Source organism: Herpailurus yagouaroundi, unplaced genomic scaffold (genome assembly GCF_014898765.1).
Source record: "Herpailurus yagouaroundi ecotype Mexico unplaced genomic scaffold, PumYag 355, whole genome shotgun sequence".
Taxonomy (NCBI): domain Eukaryota; kingdom Metazoa; phylum Chordata; class Mammalia; order Carnivora; family Felidae; genus Herpailurus; species Herpailurus yagouaroundi.
Window position 1 is genome coordinate 6,960,809 of NW_024412572.1, and position 24,780 is coordinate 6,985,588.

The following is a 24,780-nucleotide window of genomic DNA, read 5'->3' on the forward strand; positions in this document are numbered from 1 at the left end:
TTCTGGGACCCCTATGATTCTGACGTTCTTCCTTTTTAAAGAGTCACTGATTTCTGTAATTCTTAAATTGTGCTCTTTTGCCTCAGTCTCCCTCTTTTTTTTTCTGCTTCATTATTCTCCATAATTTTGTCCTTTATATCACTGATTTGCTGTTCTGCCTCATCCATCCTTGCTGCTGTGGCATCCATTCAAGATTGCAGCTCAGTTATAGCATTTTTTTATTTCATCCTGACTGGCTTTTACTTCTTTTATCTCCACAGAGAGGGATTCTAATCTATTTTCGACCCCATCTAGTATTTTTATTATTGTGATTCTAAATTCTGGTTCAGTCATCTTCCTTGTATCCATCTTCCTTGTATCCTTAAGTCCCTGGCTGTCGTTTCTTCCTGCTCTTTCTTTTGGGGTGAATTCCTTTGTTTCATCATTTTGACGGGAGGAAAGGAATTAATAAGGTAAAAAAAATTAAAATTAAAAAATTAAAAACAGCACACACACACACACACACACACACACCCCACACACAAATCAAATAAATGATGCTAGATCCTAGGTGTGTTTTGGTCTGGTTGTTGAAAAGGAGCTTGATAGATTAGAGAAAAAAGGTAAAAAAAGGAAAAAAAAAAAAGGAAAAAAAGGAAAACCTTTGAAAATTTGAAAAAATGAATACAATGAAATAGAATAAAATGAAATGATGGAAGTAAAATGGAATTTGAAAAATTTACTAAAAGTATAAAATATAGTAGAAAAAATTAACGAAAAATATTTTTAATAAAAATTGAAAATAAAAATAAACTTTTTCTCTTTCTATATTCAAGAAAAAGAAAAGAAATGAAAAAGAGGGACATAAAAAGAAAATTGAATAGATGGACAAGCGAACAGACTGAAATACGATTGAATTTACTTTGTTTTCCCCTAGAAGACAAACTGTAAAGCAATTTATAGTCCATAAACTAAGCAGGCGGAGAGACTTGTGATGTTCCTGAAGTGCCAGGTTGGCCCAGTTGGGCCAGGTTTAGTGTAACGGCTCCGTTCTCCACTAGATGGCACTGCTTAGCTTACTGGGGTGGATTGTTGTGGTGCTGGTAGGTGTGTATGTGCATTCATGGGAGGGGTGAAAAATGTCACCCAGCTACCCAGTCTCTACTATTGGAACTCTGTTTTCCCGGGTCAGCAATCATGCACTTGTCCTTTGTCTTTGGCTTCTGTCCACACCCTGCTTTTACACTATTGGTGATCAAGCTGTCAGGTTGCCAGGTGGCACCTCCCTCCTGAGTTTTATCTCACATTCAGCTGTGTTTCCTAACCCCTCACTTCTGAGGGACTGTGGCTTTGTCCCCCTCAGACCTTCTGGGGGAGGGTCTCACCAAGCAAGGGCTGGGTGCCGGTCGCACCCAGGAATATTCACAGGACTGTGCTGGTGCCGATGCCTAGAGACTGTGGTTGCGTGCCAGCCCGCCCCAGAAAATGTTCACGTGATCGTGTAGCAGCAGCGTTTCAGGGATTATGGAAAATCTCAACACACATCTGGCACCAGGCTTCACCCTTAATGACCTTGTTCCAGCACCAGTGAATGTGGTTGTTCTCTGGGGTCTGCTGGCACCTTTGCCTGTGGGTGGGCCACACCGCCTCTACCAAATGTCCTTCCAGCAGGGGAACTGCCCCTCCCCATGTGGCCCAAGGAGCCCCAGACCTCACTCTCTTGGGGATTTGCCCTTCCCACCAGAGCACCGCCAGGTATCGAGCTGCAGAGTTTCAGACTCTGCCCCCCCCCCCGAACCCCCGTTTATAGAGTCTTAGTGGAATTTAAACCCTCTCCTTTCTCCTTTCTCCCTTTTTAGTTCAGTCCCTGTGGCTGTTTCCACTTTCCACTTTCTCTCCGGCTGCTTTTGGAGGGGGTGCTCTTCCGGTACACTCCCCCTGTCTGTCCTCTCTCCTCAAGCAAAAACAGCTCCCTGCCCTCCGTGGCTTCTCTCTCCTCTAGTTCACCTCTCTGTGCTGCGTACCTGCTGAGTTCTGTGGTTCAGGTTGTGTAGATTGTTGTGTTAATCCTCAAATCAGTTTTCTAGGTGTGCAGGATGGTTTAGTGTTGATCTGGCTGTATTTCATGGACGCAAGATGCAAAAACAACTTCCATGCTGTTCCTCCATCTTGGCTCCTCCCAGCTTTAACGTGTATTAATTTTTGAGAGAGAGAGAGAGGGAGCACACATGTGTGTGCATGCTAGCAGGGAAGGGGCAGAGAGAGAGGGAGTGCGTGCATGTGTGTGCATGCTGGCAGGGAAGGGGCAGAGAGAGAGACAGAGAGACAGAGAGAGAGACAGAGGATTCTGACAGCACAGAGTCTGCTGCAGGGCTTGAACTCATGAACTGTGAGATCATGACCTGAGCCAAAGTCGTATGCTTAATCAACTGAGCCACCCAGGTGCCCCCAAAACAAATTTTTATTGTGACAGAAATGGCCTTATTTTCTTTGAAATGTGGGCATTACTCTTACCTCATTTGTATTCAATGATCACTTCTTTTTCTTTACTTTAGTAAAAACATTAAAAAGCAAACTGGCATATATTGTGGGTGGAGAATTCCTATAGGAACTCTGCAAGCCTTATAGGTCTTCTTTTGGTATGTGTCAGGTAGATCTTATTTTTCTAAGAAAGATGTCCCAAAAATTTTAATGTAATTTGTTTAATAGTTGCATTTGTTAATTTTTGCTGCCCCTTCTGTCTCATGACTGTTTTGTTTTTGGAAAGGGTTCTTATATAGATTTTAAAAATATGGATAAGGAAGCTGAGGTGCAGACAGATGAAATGACTGGTCCTGTATCACATAAGCATGTTGGTGGTAATAGAGTTGTACCTAAGAATTCCCAAGTCTTTTTCTTTTTTTCTCCTCCTCGTCCCTCCCTCCCTTCCTTTCTCTCTTCTCTTTCTCCTTCCTCCTCCCCCCTCCTCTCTGTGTTCAAGTTTTTATTAATGAGCTTACCTTCTAGAAGGGGAAGACAGAGACAACTAGATGATTCAGAGGCTATTCACTTGATGATCTTGCTGAGGCCAAAGGCTTTTCCCATGTGCTGGGATGCTGTCTTTAGAGGACAGGTACTTTGGAACTGGCATGTGGGTTGCTTTTTGCCAGGTCCAACAGGTGTCAGTCACATGTCTGACTGTTAGCCCTTCTGTCAGTCTAGACTCATTAAAGAGATACTTCTGGCCCCAGAAAACTAAGACTCCCAACAAAGAGCAGCTGTTGTCTTTTCCTTTGTGATGATGCTAGCACAGGCATCTTTCCATGGCTTATGTAGTAGCTGGAAATTTCAGTGATAAGGTTTCAGTTTGAGGTTTGGTTGAACTGTCCTGCGAAGTAATACTCAACATACTCAGTTAAATTAAAAAAAAATTTTTTTTTACAGAGAGAGAGACAGAGCATGAGTGTAGGAGAGACAGAGAGAGAGGGAGACACAGAATGTGAAGCAATCTCCAGGCTTTGAGCTGTCAGCTCGAACTCATGGACCACGAGATTATGACCTGAGCCAAAGTTGGACCCTCAATTGACTGAGCCATGCACATGCTCCCTAACCTACTCAGTTAATATGTACCCTTGGATATAGGATTATCATAGACAAGGGACTTCTTGTTGAACTTTGTACTCTTAAGTGTGGTCTTTTAATTTTTAAGATCAATATTGAATGATAATGGCTGAGAGGTTGTTTGGTGTGAAGACCAGTAGATAATTTTGGGTCCTGGACTTTTAATTTCAGACCCTAGAACTCTGTGTAGGTAGAGACATGAAACAGAGAAAGCCAGGATACTACTACTGCTACTGTTCTAAGAAAGCAAGAGAATCAGAGACAAGTTTTGTTATTCATTCATTCATTCTTTCATTCATTCATGTATACACACACACACACACACATTATCAGTCCAGTTATATAAGTAATTATAATAGAGGAAACTTCATTTTTTTACTTTTTTTTTTGAGAGAGAGAGCGAATGAGAGAGTGTGAGAGCACTTGGGGGCAAAGGGAGGAGGAGAGAGAAAATCTTAAGCAGCTTCCATGCCCAGTGTGGAGTCTGACACAGGTGCAATCCCACAAACGTGAGATCATGACCTGAGCTTAAATCAAGATGCTTAGCCGAGTGAGCCACCCAGAGGCTTCTAGTTTTCTTTACTTTTTGATGGTTAATTGTATTTTCTTTGGTAACCATCTTTTTTTAGACCTCATCTAGAACTACTAGTTTTAGGCTTTTGCATCATGACTAAGCTTAAATTTTATGGGCTAGCAAGAAAACCTAAACTACATATATAATGTTATTTCCAAGGGAATTAAATTCTGATTCATTAACAATTGGCTTTATTTAAAAAGTGGAATATGATCTAGTCAAACATTTGGAGTTACTTTAACTGATTTTGTCCCCCTATCCCTGATTTTGTGTTCTCGCTTTGCTCAGAATTTAGGCTCAAGGTAATCAGCCCCTGAATTAGCTGTCTGAACTGCTAAAGTAGTAACTCAGTCTCATTTTAGTAAGCGAGGTAAATCTGCACTTTGGTAGATTAAGGTCAATGTACTGAGCTGAGCTTGAACAGAAAGAAGGGGGTTGTTTTCCTATCCTTCCAAGAGTGAGATATAATCTGGGGTGTTATTTGCATGTGTGTATGTGTAAGAGAAAGAACTTTTCTGGTAGTATTTGGAGAAATTAGGGAAGATAGTTGCTAGGCTTAAATCTCATGGCTCAAGGATTTGGCCTTTTGAGTTTTTGATTTGATTTTAAAGATTACTAGTGTCTGAAATTTTATGTTATGAAAATGGAGTTATTTTTATTTTTTATAAATATTCTAACATATGTTGACAAATGTGAACTAGTTTACAGGATGATTATTTTCAATTTTTGGTTTGGTAGTCTTAGTAGAATTATTTCATTTTTCAGAAAAAATGGACCTCAAAATTAGATGAGTCCATTTTTGTTTACTGCTTTTATTCTTTTCTCTTTGACTAAAATGTTCTCTTTTCATATTCTTTTGTGGGAATCTGACCCCTTTTAACTGTTATCTTTTTGGAAAAGAAAGCCAGCTATACTGACCTCTCTGAGATAGCAGTTTCTCTTTCCTTTATGTGTGCCATTCTTATAGTGTCTATCATGTTTTCCTGTGACTATACATTATTGAGGGTCTAATCAATATATATGTTAATACTTAAAGACAGAGCTCCTTTCTCATTTCACTATCTGATCATCCCACATTTCTTCCCTTTTTAATCTATCACCTGTATATTCAGACCATTCATCAATCAAACAGATGGATGTTTTTGTCCCTTATCACTTGTTAGTTATATTGCAAATATTATTTTATTCATTTTTTTCTGTATGTTTGTAATGTGTTTACAATTGTGCATATACTTTTCCTTCTGTAAGAATATAAGTAAATTCATATCTATAAAATATTTTTATATAATTTAGTATAATCCAGGGGATTATTTTTTGGTCTGTATGTTACATAGAAATATAGATAACCTCCTTCCTCTTTTTTCATAATGAGATACCAACTATAACTTTCATTTTTTACATTTTAACCTCTCTGAATCTGAGATACATGTATAAATAATGGCATGGCATAATTTAATTCGTATAATTTTTTCTTTCTGAGTGATACATAAAGTAATGGCACATCTTCTGTCTTTGTTGAATTGATACTGAAGATGCATGCAAAGAGGAAATAAAATTGTTTCAGAGAACGTGGGAGTGAAAGAAAGTATTTCCAAATTTACTTTCTTTTGTACCCCATTTTAAATGTGTGTACAGCCAAATGAATACATTTACTATCATAATTAGATATTTGACTGTTTTACCTACTTCCTTTTTATTTATGTAGGTCAACCTAAAAATGTTTTGGACCTTGTCTTTGGACCTTTGTCTTTGGACCTCTTACTTTGTGTTTCTGATTGTTTTATATTGGTATCATAGTATATTTAGGCATCTACACAATATAATCTAACAATGATTACCCACATATTTAGTCTTCATATTTGTAAATTTTTTTTGGTAAAGAAATGCTAAATTGATACTCAGTTTAATGTCTTCAGAGATCTTCTGTATAGAAATTAATATTAAGCTATATATAGCTTTGGCATAATCTAGCATATGATTCATGAGGAAAATGGTTCCTTAGGGAAGAATTTCCTTACTTTTAAATTCATGGTTATGTACCTTTGACCCATGAAGTTCAGTGTCAGAGCATATGGTCTTCCTGTAGTTTGAACAGAAGAGAAATGACTGCTGCTGCTTTGGGGGTTGTGTGTTCTTGCTTGAGGGAGAATGGACTGTTTAAAAAAAAAAAAGAAAAAGGGAAAGAAAGATACTAAGAATATTGTAACTGAAGATGACTGGTTCTTTATCTGATCCTGCTTGCTTCAGCTTGCTTTCTGAGGAAGCTGCTTGTTTCTTTCTTCTTTCTCCTTGATGAATTTCACTGATTTCATTTAAAAGAAGAATAAATTACACAGCGTTACATAGTTCTATTATGTCATCTTCCCAAAGTTTCTTGTGGGCACAGCACCTCATCATTGGTTACTACAATCTTGATAGGAATTTTTGTTTAGTAGTTACCTTAAGTTTTTACTTAAAAGTACAAATATTAGAATTATATACAATTATTCTACATGCACATTTTTCCTTCAAAATTAATTTTCCTAGAGCTATATAGTTTGATGCCAAAAGGAACTATGTATGACTCATGAACAATAAAATGGGTAAGAAGTTGCTCATTGTTGAAAGGACTAAGCTTAATTTTTTCCCCCATGGATTTACCCAAGTCTTATTTAAAGCCTTGCAACTATAGAAAATTTCACTTAATGTCATTGTTAATGTAAAATTATTCTAATTTATTGTGTCATAACCAACAAAATAGAAAAGGTAATTGGAAACAATCATTTAGAGAATGGTCTATTTGTTTTTTTTTTTTTTGCCTTTGAACATTATCTGCATTCTCTACTGTTTTATATATGCCAAAGATCCATGGATTTGTTTTATACATTTCCTTTAGGAATCTGTAAGTCTCACAGAACATGTAAATATGCCCAGGGAGATGTCAGCAGATTACATTTTTATCCTGGATCTGCCACTTACCCACTGTGTGATTGTGAGGAAGTCATTTTTATTCTCTGTTTTTCATTTCTCTTTATCTCACATAATGGGAATAATAAATCTTGTCATGCTTACCTTTCACCATTTTCATAGTGACTTTTAAAATCCCTGGTTTTAAGTATTGAAACATTAGAAAACAAAGTACAAATTGAAATGGTGCTTGCATTCAAGAAATAAACCTTTTGTTTTAGATTCTTAATAAGTAAAATTTAGATCCTGAAGACAATCTGGATGGCACTGGCCATTCGATGTCTGAGTATTTGGAGGATAAGACTAACTTCAGTGAAATTGATTAATTTTTAGAAAGGGAAAACTGCCTGTTATTATAAAAAAGCAATAATGAACCACCAGGGCTACATGCTGTATAGCAATATTAAGCATGGCAACTTCGCATCTCTAACTGCTGAGCAGCATTAGAAACAGATTGATATTTATAAAGCTGTGTATTCTTGTTCATTATTGCTTTTAGATTGCACCATTTGAGGTGGGTTTAGGTAGATTCAGAATGAGAAAATAATTAAGTTCTAATTAGGAAAAAATTGTTACTGTTTTCACATTTGGGAACAATTCACTTCCACTAGTGAAATAAACTAGAATTCTGTATTCTACAGAATGAAATTATTGATTTTTTTCTGCTTTTGTTATAGATAACCTGGATCCAAGAAATGGAGTGGGGTGGGTAAAGGAGTAGTCAGTTATAAGGTGGATATGTATAAAATTAAGATGATTTAAGTTGTGAGATCACACTTTGCTACTTAAATGAAAAGGGGAGCTGCTGACCTTCTCTTCTTTTTCTTCGTGTTTGTTTTTTTCCCCTGCTCCAAGAAATGGTAAATTTTAGACTAAATTTTTTCTTTGAAACTTACATTAAGGTACAATGGTGTAATCTAATATGAAAACACACTTGTTGAGCGTTATAAATTTGAAATTACTAATTTTTAATGCCTGTGCAGAATGTGTGTTATACCTTTCCCTCCTCTAATCCTGTGCTTTATGTTTTGTCTGTGTCTATGAATAACATTATTTCCTGAATATTGTCCTTACTAATAATTCTTTCTAACTTTCTCTTTCACATTTTCTTCCTGGATTTGCTGTTTTCTTCAGTCTCACTTCAAGGTCAGTATGCTTGTACTAAAACAATGTTAGTATACCATGCTCTTATCTTTATCTTGAACGCTAATAAAGAACTGAAATGACAGCACTTACTACTGCAGGAAAGACATGTCTAGAAATCTAGTTATGAGTGCATAAGATATAGATGAAGAGTAGGTTCAAAGTTCTGTGCTTCAAAAGGTAGTCAGAAATCAAGAATCGGACTGAGCATGTTTTGACTGAGAGCAAAATGAAGATGAAAGGAGCCACAAGGGGAATGAGAAGAAAAATGGTTTTAATGTCATTAAAATTTCATCAGAGACATAAAATGTAGCGTGAATATTGGAGAGAAAGTGCTGTAGTCTGTGGGTTTTTAGAAGAAACTTGAAATTATTTTATATACACAAATTTATACACCCTTTAAATTTGGTTTTGTTTGTGATTCTGCTGAATGGTAGAATAAATGAGAATATAAACAGCCACCCCTAGTTCTGTTTATATGTGCCAGAGGCACTGTGGTAGACCTTTACATATTTTATTTCCATTGATCTTCCCAACAAGTATGTAGAGAGATTGATTATTTCCACTCTTTAGGTGAATAACACAAGGGCCGACCAAGCCCATTAAGTCATTTGTCCATCTTTATTATGAAGAGAAGTTAACAGCACAGATTATCATTCTGATGAGGAACTAAGATTAGGGAACATGATTTCTGTAGGCTCAACCAGTGAATAAATAATGGAATTTATATTTGAAGCCAGATCTCATTTTGGCCTCAGGGCTTTATGTATTCTGTGCTCTCTACCATAGGAATTAAGAGTGTGAGCTATAGAGCCCTAGATAACTTGAATTTTTTTAGGTTTCTCATCTGTAGTTTTTTCATCTGTAAATTTGGGATAATTATCTAAAGGGTTGTTGTAAATATTGAATGAGTTCATATGAACAGCGCTTAGAAGATACAGGGTAAACAATCAATATATAGAACTATTATGATTACTCCTTTTTGCGTTTTTTGTGGAGTCCTGTTTGATCCAGGATATGATAGCATGATGTGATATATTTCAGGTTCTTTAAAACACTATACCGTTCCTTATTGACTCATACCACTGTTAATAGAAAGTGCAAAGTAGAATCCCTATGCAGTTATATATGTGTAGAAAATGAGAAAACATGATACTTCTGTAATGATATTTTTGTTAAGACTCCACTTATCTTTTCAGGTGCTAAATTTCTGCTATAGGTAAAATATGTGTTGAAGCTTTTTAGGAAAAAGATTCTCTTTCCCATTTCTACTCCCTGGTATTTGTTCTCAGTGTTTAAATTGATGACCTAAATGATATTTCTGAAAAAGTCCCCTCCTTACCTTTGACTCATTTAAGAATAAAGTAATTTGTATGGGTTGTAAATACATTAAAAAAACAAACCCTTCTTTCATAATTATTTATACTGATATAATTTTAAAAATTTTTAATGCTTATTTATTTTTGAGACACACACACACACACACACGCACACACACACACAGAGTGGCGTGGGGGAGGGGCAGAGAGAGAGGGAGACACAGAATCCAAAGCAGACTCCAGGTTCTGAACTGTCAGCACAGACCCCCACACAGGGCTTGAACCTACCAACTGTGGGATCATGACCTGAGCCGAAGTTGGACGCTTAACCAACTGAACCACCCCTATATTGATTTGACTTTGTCAGTCAGATTTACACTATCCTCTTCCTTCTCTATTAACAGAGGACCACCTCTCCTTTGCCAAGTACATAGACCAGTGAGTTTATATTTTCACTGATATTGACCTTCCTTTTGTTTCTGTGGAACTAATGGCCCGGCTCTTTTCAAAGGCTAAATTTTCCTTTTCTCTTTTACTTCCTTCTTATCAGTTTTTAAACCCCTGCCCCATAGGTTAAGTTCTCCTTCTCTTTATTTCCATTCTGTTCCTCTCCACAGATTCTCCCAAACATAAAACATGTACTAGTTTCCCCTCATCCTTAAAAAGAAATGTAAATAATCCTTGTCAGTATCTTTTCCTTGGCCTTAGTTCAGTACACCATCTTAATTTTACATTTTACCTTTTTATTCTGTTGACTTGCACAGTTTTTGAAAGAATCATTTATCCTTGCTGCCTCCACTTCCACACTTCCATTTATTTTTCAAATGTAATTTGGATTCTTCTCTCACTGCTGTGGTAAAATGGCTTCAGTGATATACTGGTTGCCAAGTTTAGTAACTTTGTTTGTCTTGGGTCTATTGACCTTTCTGGGGTGTTAGATATTATCAATTACCTCTTTTCTTTCTAGGAACCCTTCTTTTGTAGTTTATGTGATACTGTTTTCTGCTAGCTCAGGTACCACCTCATTGACATTTTTCAGTCTGTTTTGCTTTTCTTCTTTTACATGTTTCTTAACTCTTGGGATTTCTCATATTCTTTTTAAAAATTTCATTTTCATTTACATTATTGGTTACCTGCCTTATTACTTACTACCAAAGACTCAGTTTTATTTATTTTGTTTTGTTCAGGTTTTTATGGAACTTTTATTTCAAACCATATTTATTACAGAACAAATCTTACATTGTTTGCAATAAAAATAGCAAGCACAAATACTGCATTTAAAAAGTGATTTTCGGGGCACCTGGGTGGCTCATTGGTTAAGCCTCCGACTTCGGCTCAGGTCACAATCTCACGATCCATGAGTTCAAGCCCCGCGTCGGGCTCTGGGCTGATGGCTCGGAGCCTGGAGCCTGCTTCAGATTCTGTGTCTCCCTCTCTCTCTGCCCCTCCCCCGTTCATGCTCTGTCTCTGTCTCAAAAATAAACGTTAAAAAAAAAAAAATTTAAAAAGTGACTTTCCCATTTTCTACTGTAAACATTTTCTCCACACATTATAGTAAAGCAGTATGGGTACCACTTAAGTAATTTTGAGGGTGGTACAGTCTGAACACAATTCAGCTTTAGTAATGAAATACCATGAAGGATTTTGCCTTGTGTTTGGAGAACTTTCATCTCTAACTTAAGCATCAGGTGGACATATTTTTACAGGAAAGTTTTATCGCTTTTGTCTTTTGTGTGACAGGTTGTGATCTAAATATCTCTAAACAAAGCCCTACAAAAAGCCCCAGAAGCATTTGTGTGTGAAAGTCATTATTGTATACATAATTCTGTGAGTTACAGGTTATGTTAATTATAATGTTGTTAGCTGGTTCATTTTAGTAGTTGTTACTCTAGCAGGAAATGCCATTAAGCTATACTTATTTCTCAATAATTTTATTTTCCAAGATGTACAAAATAGGTTTTGTTTTTCCAGTGGCAAAGATCATTTTGGTTGTAGTATGTAAAAAAGGTTTTCTTTGTTCCAGGTTGGAATTTAGTGCAGTACTTTTTTCTATACAGAAGCATTTCACCATTTTAATTATGGTTTTGCCAAGTCCAGTTGAACAGATCATTAAGAGAATATTGATGGCTTGAGATTGGATTGGATATTTGGATAACTTCATTATGGGACCATGGGCAGGATACTTAACCCTTAAGTGTTTGTTTTAACCACCTGTTTTGTGTTAATAGTGACACTTAACTGTAGTGTTTGCTTTTTAGTGTCCTCCTCTAAGCTTTCTTGGTTTGTATAGATTTATTTGTTTTCTCTTTCTTGTCCTTTACTGCCTTTCCTCTGTCCCTGCTTCCATTTAGTACAGAGAGATTTCATTTAGTGTGATAATGAGTGAAGATTCACATTCTCTGTTCTTAAACATATATACATGTCTTTAGTTATTATTCAATGACATTATCCCCAGAGAAAGAATACAAAGAAATGATTCCATGAATAGATGAAAATATATGATTTCATTCATAATTCATTGTTACTTTTGATTTAGCACCTTTGGCTAAAGGCAAGACATTCAGTAGGTGAGGCTTATAAATATCCTCTCATTTACTTCCTAGTTTACACAAATTGAGCTCAATATTATTATTACCCCTATTTTATTTGACAGTGCCTGTTGCAGATTTATCTTTAAAACAGATGTTTGGAATCTGTGGGATATTTTGTATCAACAGCATTTAGACCAGAGTACCTCTATTGTTATGTAATAAAAGCTAAATACTTTATGCCTTGCTCAGATGCATTCCTGTTTTTATATAGTCTCTTTCATCTAATTTGATGAAAGGGTTCTACATTGGTTTCCAAAGTCTAAGTCAACTAGCCAGTTTTCTGATTGCACATCTTAGAATTTTTTTCATTGTTGTCTGACAGTAGGCACTAAAACCTCATGTCATTCACAAAAAGAGAACTATAGTTTGAAGCCTTCATTTTTTTCTTCTTTTTTTTTTTTTTTTTTTTTTTTTAGCTAAAGTCTTCAGAACTTTTTAGGCCTAAGAGCATTTCTGACCTTGTGGGATCTATTTACAAGGAGTTTGATTTATAGACACGAGTATAATCTAGGAGAATAATCTGTTGTTAATTGCCTTTTTTACTTGTCATTTGGTTGGCGTTCTTTTTTTTAAAATTAAAAAAATTTTTTTTAATTTATTTTTGAGAGAGAGAAAGAGTGTGAGCAGAGAAGGGGCAGAGAGAGAGGGAGACACAGAATCTAAAGCAGGCTCCAGGCTCAGAGCTATTGATGTGGGGCTCAAACTTGTGAACTGCGAGATCATGGCCTGAACCGAAGTCAGAGGCTTAACTGACTGAGCCACCCAGGCGCCCCTTGTTGGCTTTCTTAAACAGCCTTATTGTTGAAGAGTGTATTTCCTTATTTTCTTTCCTTTCAAGCAATAATATTGCCTAGTGTTTTTGTAATGGGTCACACACAGGCACAGTGTAGCCACAGCCTGCATAACTACCTTCTCCTGAAATATAGTGTTATTATTTTGAATGATTCATTGGTAGGAAAAAAAAATGTGTGAACACATACTTGTACTGATCTACCTAACTGTTCTACTGAAAAGTATTGAGTTTTGTGCTATCATGCATTGAGAAGTGGCAAATGTAGCTTTTCATGGTGGCAATTATAGACTATTATCTGGCATTCTGTAGCTAAACATGATAAATTCAGTAGAGAAAGGAAGAAAGATTAAATTTACAGTTAATTAAAATTTGAATTTGTATATGATTGCCAGATTTAGCAAATATACATATGGGATATCAGTTAAATTAGTATTTCAGATAAGCAATGGATACTTTTTTAGTATTAATATCATACAAATACTGGGACATACTTATACTAAAACACTTCTCCCTCCCCTCAAAATAAATAAAGAAATAATAAAGCCTTATAAAAGTCTTTTGAATAAGGTGTGACAAAAGAGATAATGTGATGATATACATTAAGGTGGTTGGTATATGGTGAGAAACTTACAAAGGTGGTTATTATAGTATTTTATCTAACATAATGCTAGACTTACATTCAAACATAGAGTATTCAATCTCACACACACCCTTCCCACCACCTGCAGAGTAAAAAGCATATTCTGTGATTCTGTGCAAGTTGATGATGGGGAATTTAGGTATTTAAATTTATGTGATAAAATACAATAGAGAAGGAATGCTTTATCTATCTTGTTTTGTATTAAAGGACAGTTTTTCTAAAAAAAAAATAATAAGGTAGATATGTGTTTGTATGCATGCATATGCGTGTGAGAAGTAATGTTTCTCGCTGCTTGCTGTGCCAAATCCTATGCTGTGCATTTTCCATACGTTATCTTATTTATTCCACATAACAACTCTATGAGAGATGGGCATTATTCCCATATCACAAGTTAAAAGTTTAAAAAACAACAAAAACCAAACATGAAGCTTAAAGAGGTTAATGATCACATAGGTGATGAATAGTAAATCAGATATTTAAATCAGAGCTCTCCAACTCTTAAAAGCTTTGTTTTTAACCTCTTCATTAAGTATTCCTATTAGGGGCTCTCACATCCCTGGGGACTTTGAACATGTTTTGAGATTTACGAGTTTATCATGCTGATGGGTTATTATTTTGTATTTTCATTTCAGTGACAATGTAAAACACAATTTATGTACATATTTTGGATCATCTGGGTGAAATCCTATAACTAAATGGCATATTTATCCATAAACATTTGCTTTGTGGTTATGATATTGTTATCAAGTGTTAACTGCTGTAATTGCGATGGGCCAATGAAAAAAGGAGGTGGTAGGCTTAATAATGGTCTTTTAATTTCGATCAAAGTTCAGATGATATTATGATGTGCTGTGGGAAGCAAACTTGTTTTTACCAATTTGGCAAAGAAAAGTTTTGGGACAGTTTAATTTTCTTATGTTTCAAAAGCACTTGGACCATAGTAGTAAATACCTTAAGGGATCCACAATCCCAACCACTGTGATCAGTGATTTACCTGTATATTAAATTAATATTGGCAATTTGAATTTCACTGTATATTTTAGTCTTTCTTTAATTTGTAGCTCTAGAATATTTGTATATTTCAAATATTATAATTTGTGAACAGAGAACCTAGAAAATCTTTTCCTTTACACTTTCTAGATTCAGAGAATCTAGAAAATCTTTTCCTTTACACTCCTTACACTTTCCTTTACACTTTACATCCTTTACACAATGTACCATACTATAGTTCAGGTACAGACCCTTTAGTCATGCGGATGAAGCACTTCTGCTCAGTCGGTGCTGGAATGCTTTGCCAGTATGCTGCCATTTTAATATCATTTTGAAGGATGAGTACTTGTATGCTAGGCAGAGATAGTGTTAAAGACATTAGGACAACTGAAGAGACCAAAGCAAAAGAAAAACACCCCAAAACAAAAAAACCTGCGGCAGGAGGGAGTGATAGAAATAAAGATTCTTGAGGGCCTTTGGTGCTAATTAAGGAAGCTTGAGTTTTATTATGAGGTCAGTATGTCTCTAACAAAAACAAACAGCAGGCAAATGTAAACTAAATTTTTATAATTCACTTACAGCATGCTGAGTTTTTATAAATTATGTTTGTGTGTAGTCATATCTCTATTGGTTAAAGACCCCGTGGAAGTGGAGTTTAATTATTTTTGTGATGAAAATACAATGTAAAATTTCAGATTCATAGATTACAGTTTTGATTTTTTTTTTTTTTTGCCTCCCTTTCTTCCATTAGGCCAGTACTATATTTATTATTTTTTTTTAGGTTTATTTTTGAGACAGAGAGAAAGTTGGGGAGGGGAAGAGAGAGAGGAAGATAGAAAATCCCAAGAGGGTGCTGCACTGTCAGCACAGAGCGATATGCAGGCTCAAACTCATGAGTTGTGAGATCATGACCTGAGCTGAAACCAAGAGTGCCCCCAGACACCCCTAGGCCAATGCTTTATTAATGAAATCAGAAACTAAACTTTATTCTTTTCTCTCATTTCAGTGGAATGCTTTAGTGATTAATAATCTTCTCCCCAGTTGATTTAATGATTTTCATTGTATTTTACCCAAAATTTATGAAGAAAACCACTTATGGAGTTTGCTGATTACTCACATTTATATGCACCTGAGAAAAACTGTTACCATTATCTACTTTTTAATTTATTATCTGCTTTTTATTAATGCTTTGTTTCCCAAGATAGCCTCCAGCTATTACCTCTCCATGTGCATGTTATAGAGAAATGTCCAAGTTAAATTAGTTTTTAAACTGCTCCCTGTGACACCACCAGGTGAAAAAGTACAAACAGCATACTCTTTCTGCACACATAGCTTAGTATACTGTTTTGTGGTGTGATTAAACTGTAGCATTCACAGTGCTCATTACTGACAGAGGCTTGGGGTACTGAAAGTAAATGCATTCATTAGTATCTACAAAGCACTTTTCAGACATAAAGAGGGAAACAAGATAGCAGGAAATAAAAAGCTATATTGTCTGTTTCATTGTTCTGTTCATGCTAGAATGTTACTTTTCCTAGGTCATGGGGTCAGCATTCTCCTAGGTCTGACTTCCACGAAGAATGGTTGAATCTCTGGATGATTCTGTGAGGCCTGAGGCATATAAACAGAAAACATATGAAAGGGAGAAGAAAATTAAATAAAGTAGGAGTATTGGGGAAGAATAAAATTGAAAAGGGAGAAAAAAATAGAAGAGAGACATGAGGATATGTATATATCTCTTAGTACCAAAATTTTGCTCAAAAGTGTATAAAGTTGTATGTCCTGTTTTAGATGATAGACATTAAGATAATGCATAAAATAAATGGATGCTCTCCATAAAAATGCTTGTGCTTTCCTCTGTCATTATCAATAAATCAAGGAGAAATCCAGAGTGAGGAACAGAGAGCAGCTTTCTTTAAAGAATAAAAACAATTGGGGCGCCTGGGTGGCGCGATCTCGCGGTCCGTGAGTTCGAGCCCCGTGTCGGGCTCTGGGCTGATGGCTCAGAGCCTGGGGCCTGTTTCCGATTCTGTGTCTCCCTCTCTCTCTGCCCCTCCCCCGTTCATGCTCTGTCTCTCTCTGTCCCAAAAATAATAAATAAACGTTAAAAAAAAAATTAAAAAAAAAAAAACTTTAAATAAATAAATAAAGAATAAAAACAATTGACAGTATATTTATTCTGTCACAGATCCAAAAAGTCAAGTCAGTTTTTTAAGACAGGAATTTTTTTTTTGTTTCTCTGTTTCTCTAGCGCATATTCAGATTTCTTGGCACACTTCAGTCATAGCACTGTGACATATCCTTGGTCTGCTTTTTTTTAGACTTTATAAATTGATTTTAAATATACCAACAGTCATGGATTCTTATCTTTATACAGTTTGGGGAACAGGCATCAACCGTTGTAGTAAAACAATTCCACAAATTATACTAAGAAATGTGAGAATGGGTTCTCTGTTTTTCTTTTCTCCTCTGTTTTGGTTCCATTCTTAAGCAGTGTCTTTTCTTACATTTGGGGGATTGTATACCTGTTCTGGCCAGCATAAAGCTTTCCTCTTTTCTCTCCTGTGACTTTAAGTATGTGGAGTTGATTGTTTTCTTTTGGAATTCTACACCTTGGCTTAGTATGCTGCAAAGTACAGTGCAGCTCTGACCACCACTTCTATACTCTACAGCCTCTGCACTGAGATACTGCATATTTCTTGGGAAAAAAAGTCACACAACTGTCCTGACAGGTCTCACTGCAGATTTATGGCCACATATTTCAAATGTGCTCCCACTTATACAGGCAGTTCTAATACAAATGCCTGTTAAATTTGATTTTACATTTTCAGAGATGATTATATCCTGCTCGCTCTTCTTTTGTCAAATCCACAAAATCCCTGCCTTCACCTCATAGCTGCTGACTTCACTTCATATTACATTGAGAAAATAGGAATCAGATGCTACCTACTGCATCTTCCCACCCTTAGATCTCCTGGCTTACATGCATCTGTACAGGTGTGTTTTGTGTGTTTTCTTTACAGTGGTTCACTGTTCTAAGTTCAACTCTGCCACTTTTTCTCATAATCCTATCCTAGTTACCCAGTTCAAGGATGGTGCTTTCTCAATTATCCTTCTCTCTGCTTTATTTTTAAAACTTTACTTTTTCCTAGTTTATTATTATAAGCATGATTTAACATTTCCACCCTCCATCTTTGAAAGTCCTTTCCTTGACATGATAGTCCTTTCTAGCTGGCACACCATTTTTCTCTGTTCCTTCTTAACAAATCTTGTTTAAAAAATTGACTGTGTATAATTGCTGTCTGCATTTCTTCACCTTTCTTCAAGTTTACCAAGTCAGACTTCTCTTTTATCTATTTTTTAATCTACTTTTATCACTTCCCTGAAACTGCTTTTGCCAGGGTTTGCGGTGGTATATTTTCAGGTGCCAGGTCCAAAAGTTACTGTCACCATCTTGCCTTTCCTTTCAGCATCATTATACACACTCCCTTCCTTGAAAGGTATTTTCTTTTGGCATTTCTGATAGCAGATTCTACTTATTTTCTCTGTCCTTCATTTGTCATGCCTACTCTGTTGTCATTTCTGGCTCTGCTGTATTCCCCTAAAGCTTGAAGGGCTCCATTCTCAGCCCTATTGTTGTTTTTACATATACTTTCTCAGAAGATGTCTTCAAGCCTTGTGGCTTTCAGTATTACTTATGTATTTATAGCTCCCATCTATTGTGTATGTGGGACATGTCTATCATGTATATACATATGTCTACATGTACACAAAGGAGCTCCAGAGTAATATACTAATTATTTCCATGATGTCTTTAATTAGATATCAAACTTAACTTTACCCAGAGCAGATCTCTTCATTTTTTCCATTCTTTTCAAAATTTCTTCCTCAGTATTCCCCAGTTCAGTAAATGGTATCACCATTCACTCATTGCTCAGAAATAAATCAACTAATTTCTGATTTTTCTCTCCTGCCACTCCCTGTATTAAATCTATCAGGAAGTCCTATCGTACATCACAAATATATCTGAAATTCAGCCATTTCTCTCCATGCCCTCCTATGAAGTATTATCTCTTACTCATACTATCAGAGTAGCTTTCTAACTGGTACCCTTGCTTCTACATTTTGCTCTACTAGTCTCTTCTCCATGGCAGCTAGACTGAACTCTTTTTTTTTTTTTTTTAATTTTTTTTTTTCAACGTTTATTTATTTTTGGGACAGAGAGAGACAGAGCATGAACGGGGGAGGAGCAGAGAGAGAGGGAAACACAGAATCGGAAACAGGCTCCAGGCTCCGAGCCATCAGCCCAGAGCCTGATGCGGGGCTCGAACTCCCGGACCGCGAGATCGTGACCTGGCTGAAGTCGGACGCTTAACCGACTGCGCCACCCAGGCGCCCCGGCTAGACTGAACTCTTAAAGCATACAGTAAATGCTGTCACTCCTTAAGACCTTGCTCTGCCCTCTATATTCAGAATAAAACCCAAACTCCTTACCATGGTTTATAAGGCTCTGCATCATCTGACTTCTTGCTCCTTTTGTGACCTCACCACTTACTACTTACCCTTTGTAATACACCACCATATCGACTTTTAAAAGAAATCTGCCAAGCTTTTGCTGTCCTCACAGTATTTGTACTTATGTTCTTTCTCCCTCTTTCCCTAGGCCTTTACATGGCTTGCTTTTCACATCCTCCATCGCAGTTCCTCAGTGATGTCTACCCTGACAATTGTAGCTAAATAAACTATTATCACATTCAGCATCTCTATTACTTTGCTCCATTTGGTTTTTCCCATAGGACATGCTACTGTGCTGTGTGATGCAGATTCTTTGTTAGTTGAAATTGTTTTGCCTCTTTCAACAATAAATTCCTGAGGGCAGTGAGGTTGTATTCTGTTCCTTAAAAGAGAAGCAGCCCTTATTCGCAACAACGTGGATGGAGCTAGAGTGTATTATGCTAAGCAAAATAAGTCTATCAGAGAAAGACAAATGCCATATGATTTCACTTGTGGTATTTAAGAAACAAAACAGATGAACACAGAGGAAGGGGAAAAAAGAAAGGGAAGAAAATTAAGAGAGACTCTTAACTACAGAGAACAAACAGGGTTGATGGAGGGGAGGTAGGTGGAGGATAGGCTAAATGGATGATGGATATTAAGGAGGGCACTTGTGATAAGGACTGTGTTATATGTAAGTCATGAATCACTCAGTTCTATTCCTGAAACCAATATTACACTATATGTTAACTAATTGGAACTTAAATAAAAATTTGAAGGAAGAAAAAAAGCTATGTACCCCTTGTTGGCATTCAGTAAATATTTGCCAAATACCTAAGTGGAGGCTAACGCTTTCTTAGAAAATTTCACGGTTGGGTTTAGAATGCATGCTAGTTTTAAATTATTGACAAGTATGTAGCTTTCTCATTTGATAGAAATTTGAATTTTTATTGGGTTATTTTTATTAGTACTTTATGATACCAAGGAATTGCTTCCTAAAGCAAAGGCTTTTCAGTAACCTACAAAGCTCTGAAGCAAGGATTAGCAAACTACAGGCCTCCTGTACCCTTTATATAGCCTGCAAGCTAAGAATGGTTTTCATGTATTTAAAATAGTTAAAAAAACAGAGGAGAATGTGTGACTCAGATTGTATATGGATTACAAAGTGTAAATACTTACTATCTGGACCTTTACCATAAAAAAGTCAGCTAAGTAATGAATCATTGAATTCTACTCCTGAAACCAATATTACACTCTGTTACTAAATAGAATTTAAGTAAAAAATTGAAAAGAAAAAAATGAATTATTCTTTTGTAGATCAAAAATTAAACACCAGTTTATGGATGTGGGGGAAGGTGGACAGTGAAAACCACATCCTGTGACTTTTTGTTCTGAAATAAATGAAATGAAAAGATTAAAAAATTTTTTTGCTTGCCTTTGCTGGAGGGTTTGGCCCTTCATTGCTTGTGTGACCTCATCTGCCAGTATGCTGTGTCTCTCCATCTACTTTGATCACACTGGCCAGGCACATTCTTCTATCCGGATCTATGATTTGCTGTTTCCTCTGTGTGGAGCACTCTCTCTTCAATATGCGCATAGCTGTGCTTACTTCCTCATTTCCTTTACATCTTTACTTAAATATTACCTTAGCAGTGTGGCTTTTCCTGAGCACTTCATTTAAAATTGCAGTCTCACTGGTCATTCCCACGCTCCTCTTTTCCTCTTTTATTTTTTCCATTGGATTTATCACCATTTGACATACAGTGTATTTTACTTATATTCTCTATCTTCCCATTGACTGTAAACTCAGTGGGGGCTGAGATTTTTGTCATTTTTTTTCACTGCCATATTCCCAAGATAATACTTAGCACATAGAAGCTTTCATGAAATATTCATTGAGTTAATGGTAATAGATGAGAGTTATTATGAGAACCAACCTTAAAAAAAGAGTTTTCTGTCAAAACACTTGAATTCAGTTAACTTTGAGTAACTGCTATGAGATAGGCCTTGCCTCAGATCTGTGGAGATTTATAATACAAGGTCCTTGCCCACAAGGAGATCAGTGTGATAGTGAGAACAAACATGGAAATAAATGAAATTAAATGTAAGATGGGACTAGATATGTTCTTCTCTTGAAGTGCTTGAAGAGCACTGTTGAATTGGTGCTCGCTTTGGCAGCACATAAACTAAACTTCGAACAATACAGAGAAGATTAGCATGGCCCCTGCACAAGGATGCCAGGCAAATTTGAGAAGTGTTCCAGATTTTAAAAAGACAAAAACAAAAACTGTTGAATTGATAACTAAAGCATTTTTTGGTAGAATTTAAGAGTGTTTATATAAAACTCCAAATTGTTAGTGATTTTATATTCTATAATGAAATATATATTTTTTTTGTATGGCTTATTATCATTAGATTGCTAGGGATACAGTGCCATGAAATAAAAATCCTTATTTAAAGCAGCTCTTAAATAACCCAAAACATTGTAATTAGACATAGAATATGTAAAAAATATTATTTTTAGTTTCTTATATACTTTTGGGGATGATATAATATGAAATTGCTATTTTTTTTTTTTAACGTTTATTTATTTTTGGGACAGAGAGAGACAGAGCATGAACGGGGGAGGGGCAGAGAGAGAGGGAGACACAGAATCGGAAACAGGTTCCAGGCTCTGAGCCATCAGCCCAGAGCCTAAAGCGGGGCTCAAACTCATGGACCGCGAGATCGTGACCTGGCTGAAGTCGGACACTTAACCGACTGCGCCACCAAGGCACCCCTGAAATTGCTATTTTTAAGCCAAGTGTAGGTATCCAGGTAGTGTTATGAAATTTCACGTCTTAGTTTTTATGTTAAGTGTCAATGGAGGGTGTTCCTGGGAAGGTTGAAGGAGAGGGAGTGTCTGTGTGTGCATGCACATGCAATATCTGTATATTCTCTCTATATGTAAACATTTATGCATAATAAAGATGTTTAGTATGTAATACTTGAACAATATTTTGCTTGAAATTAATGTATTTTTAAGCTTTTTTTTTTCTAGCTTAAACTGCTTTTCTCTAATGAAAGCACAAATAGCTTAGTCAGATTTGATTTTTAGTATTTCCTTAAACCTGACAATAGTAGCATTCTATTTTTTTCTTAAATGTGCTTGGGAGATTTTTATGGTAGGGTGACCTACTACACTAGCATTATGTATCTGTCTTTTTGACAAAGCAAAAAGCCACTAGGAGTGTAGTTTCTGAAAAAAGTATGATGGTGTCTTAATAGAATGTAAGTTTTGAAGGAGAACAAGAACTAGTCCTTTCCTAATAAACTTTCTTAGTTACTTAAAGATAAGGAAGATGTTCATTTTTCAGTGCTTACATTGTTTTGTAATGTTAAACTGTATTTTCCCTCAGAGCCATGTTTTGGGCAAATTTGTCAATAGAGGGGATGTAGTTTTCTTTTTATACATGTGTTTAACAAATATTTAATGAGTATCTACACACCAGGAGGAACTATGCTATGCGTTGTGAGTTATGAAAATATATCAGACATGGACCATGACCTCTAGGAAGGCATTTTCTCTCCTTCCTTTCTTCCTTCCTTCCTTCCTTCCTTCCTTCCTTCCTTCCTCCCTTCCTCCCTTCCTCCCTTCCTCCCTTCCTCCCTTCCATCCTTCCATCCTTCCATCCTTCCATCTTTCCTTGGGTGTTTTTATTTTTAAGTAATCTCTGTACCCAATGTGGGTCTCGAACTTACAGCCCCAAGATCAAGAGTCGTGTGCTCTACTGACTGAGCCAGCCAGGTGCCCCTAGGAAGGCATTTTCATAGGTATAATGAGATATACATGTGGATTACACTAATATGAGGAACAAACTAACATGTCCTAAGATATATTTAGTTAAAATGAGTATGGGAGCTGAGGAGAGCCAATAGTAGTTATGACCTAAGTTTGAGTTTGGATTTTAAGAGACAGAGGCTGAGGGAATAGTAAAAAAGTAAATAGGGGCAGATTTAGTAGATCTAGTGTGAGCCTGAGAATTCTGTATTTTTAACAAGCTCCCAAGTGTGCTGATGATGTATGTTCATGGATCATACTTTGAATAGCAAGGTGGTAGATCACATCTTATAAAACTTCTTGTGATAGAGACCAGTAGAGATAAGTCTCTTCTTTTCCATTTTTGCATTTTTCTCTTCTTACACATTAATTTATTCATATCTGTGTGAGAATGGAGAGAGTTAAATTCATTCATCATTCATTCATTCATTCATTCATTATTTCATTATTTATTATAATAGTTGGGAACTCCTCAATTGAGAATCACATTTTAAAGGATTAATTCATTTCTGAATCTCCTTTCTCCTTTTCTTGCTTGAAGGATATTAAAGGATATAAGTTCACTTTGAATTTAACCCCAGTTAATTAATTCAGGCTTAATAGCAGTCTAATAGAGTTAAAAAAAAAATCTATACTAAGCCATTTAAATCCTTTTCTTTCTGTTTAAGGTATGGGTTTACTAACATATTTGGGTTTTCTTGTCTACCCAGATTTAAATCAAATTACATATTGATCTATTTATAAGAGAAAGTAATTTCATGTTTCACAGATTCTATTATGTCTCAGAATATTTATTCCCAAACAGTTCCTCAAGTTACATCTTTCCTTTTACTTATCACGTATGTTGTGATAATACTGTTTGTGTTCTTTGCCCAAGAAACAGTGTTGACAAGGATATTAGACAAGAAAGTTGGTTGTATTCATCCACTCTAGTTAATTTGTGAATTCAGAACTTTCCATATATTTGTGTTGCATTTGCACGTAAACATTATACAAGAAGGTGGGGTAGGAGAAACAATGGGAGATATATTGATTTAATACTCTTAAAATTTTCTATACTTTTCTTGGTTGCCTGACTTATTAGATAAAATCATTTTATTTTCCTATTTAATTATCCTTTAGTCTATAGAATGAAAATGTAGAGCTAAAGCCAGAAAACTAAGTTAAAGAAAAGAAATTGAAAACATGAAAAGAAAATGGAGTTGGAAGTGGAAAATTAAAGACCAAAAAAAATAAGGGAAACTTAAATGTGCCATACTGGACTACTTTCTGTTAGTCTGATATAGATGAAGATCCTATTTTGAGGTAAAACCACATCTCATTTTTAAAAACATAATTTTAAAATGTTTTTAAAAAGTATTTTGTCTATTTTAAAAAATTTAGAAACTACAGAATACCATTAAAAGAAACATTAAAAACATCCTAAGTTTTTCCTTTTTAATTTTTTCAGTTATGTATGTGTGTATGCACACATATGTTTAGGATCATGCTTTGTATTCAGCTTGGTATTCTATATTTATTACTTAGTATTTTGTCGTGTCTTTTTGGAGTTGATGGAGATAATCATTAAAAAATCCTATGACCAATATTTTGAAGATTAAAATTATCTTTTTTTTTTTTTTTAAGTTTATTTATTTTTGAAAGAGAGAGAGAGAGCATGAGCTGGGGAGGGGCAGAGAGAGAGAGAGGGAGACAGAATTCAAAGCAGGCTCCAGGCTCTGAGCTGTCAGCACAGAGCCTGATGTGGGGCTTGAACCCACGAACAGTGAGTTCATGAACTGAACTGAAGAACTGAAGTTGGAACTTAACCTACTGAGTCACCCAGGTGCCACAAACATTAAAAAAAATTTTTTTTTATTATTTTTGAGAGAGACAGAGTGAGGGTGGGGGA

The 24,780-nt window shown here is 35.9% G+C and overlaps 1 protein-coding gene and 1 non-coding gene across 14 annotated transcripts in view; both read left to right on the top strand.

Moving 5' to 3' along the window:
• The window catches only part of ERC1 (ELKS/RAB6-interacting/CAST family member 1), a 520,536-nt gene that overhangs the window by 203,901 nt on the left and 291,855 nt on the right, over positions 1–24,780 (top strand). For 10 of the 13 annotated variants that reach the window (XM_040462885.1, XM_040462876.1, XM_040462880.1 and 7 more), the window contains one exon: positions 8,234–8,245. The exons of the other annotated variants lie outside the window; for them this stretch is intronic. In XM_040462885.1, the coding sequence (XP_040318819.1) occupies positions 8,234–8,245 (12 nt within the window). The remainder of the gene's footprint in view (positions 1–8,233; positions 8,246–24,780) is intronic. 13 annotated transcript variants of the gene reach the window in all.
• LOC121022134 (U6 spliceosomal RNA) lies at positions 21,232–21,338 on the top strand. The gene has a single exon (XR_005786825.1). It is a non-coding gene; the product is annotated as a U6 spliceosomal RNA (small nuclear RNA).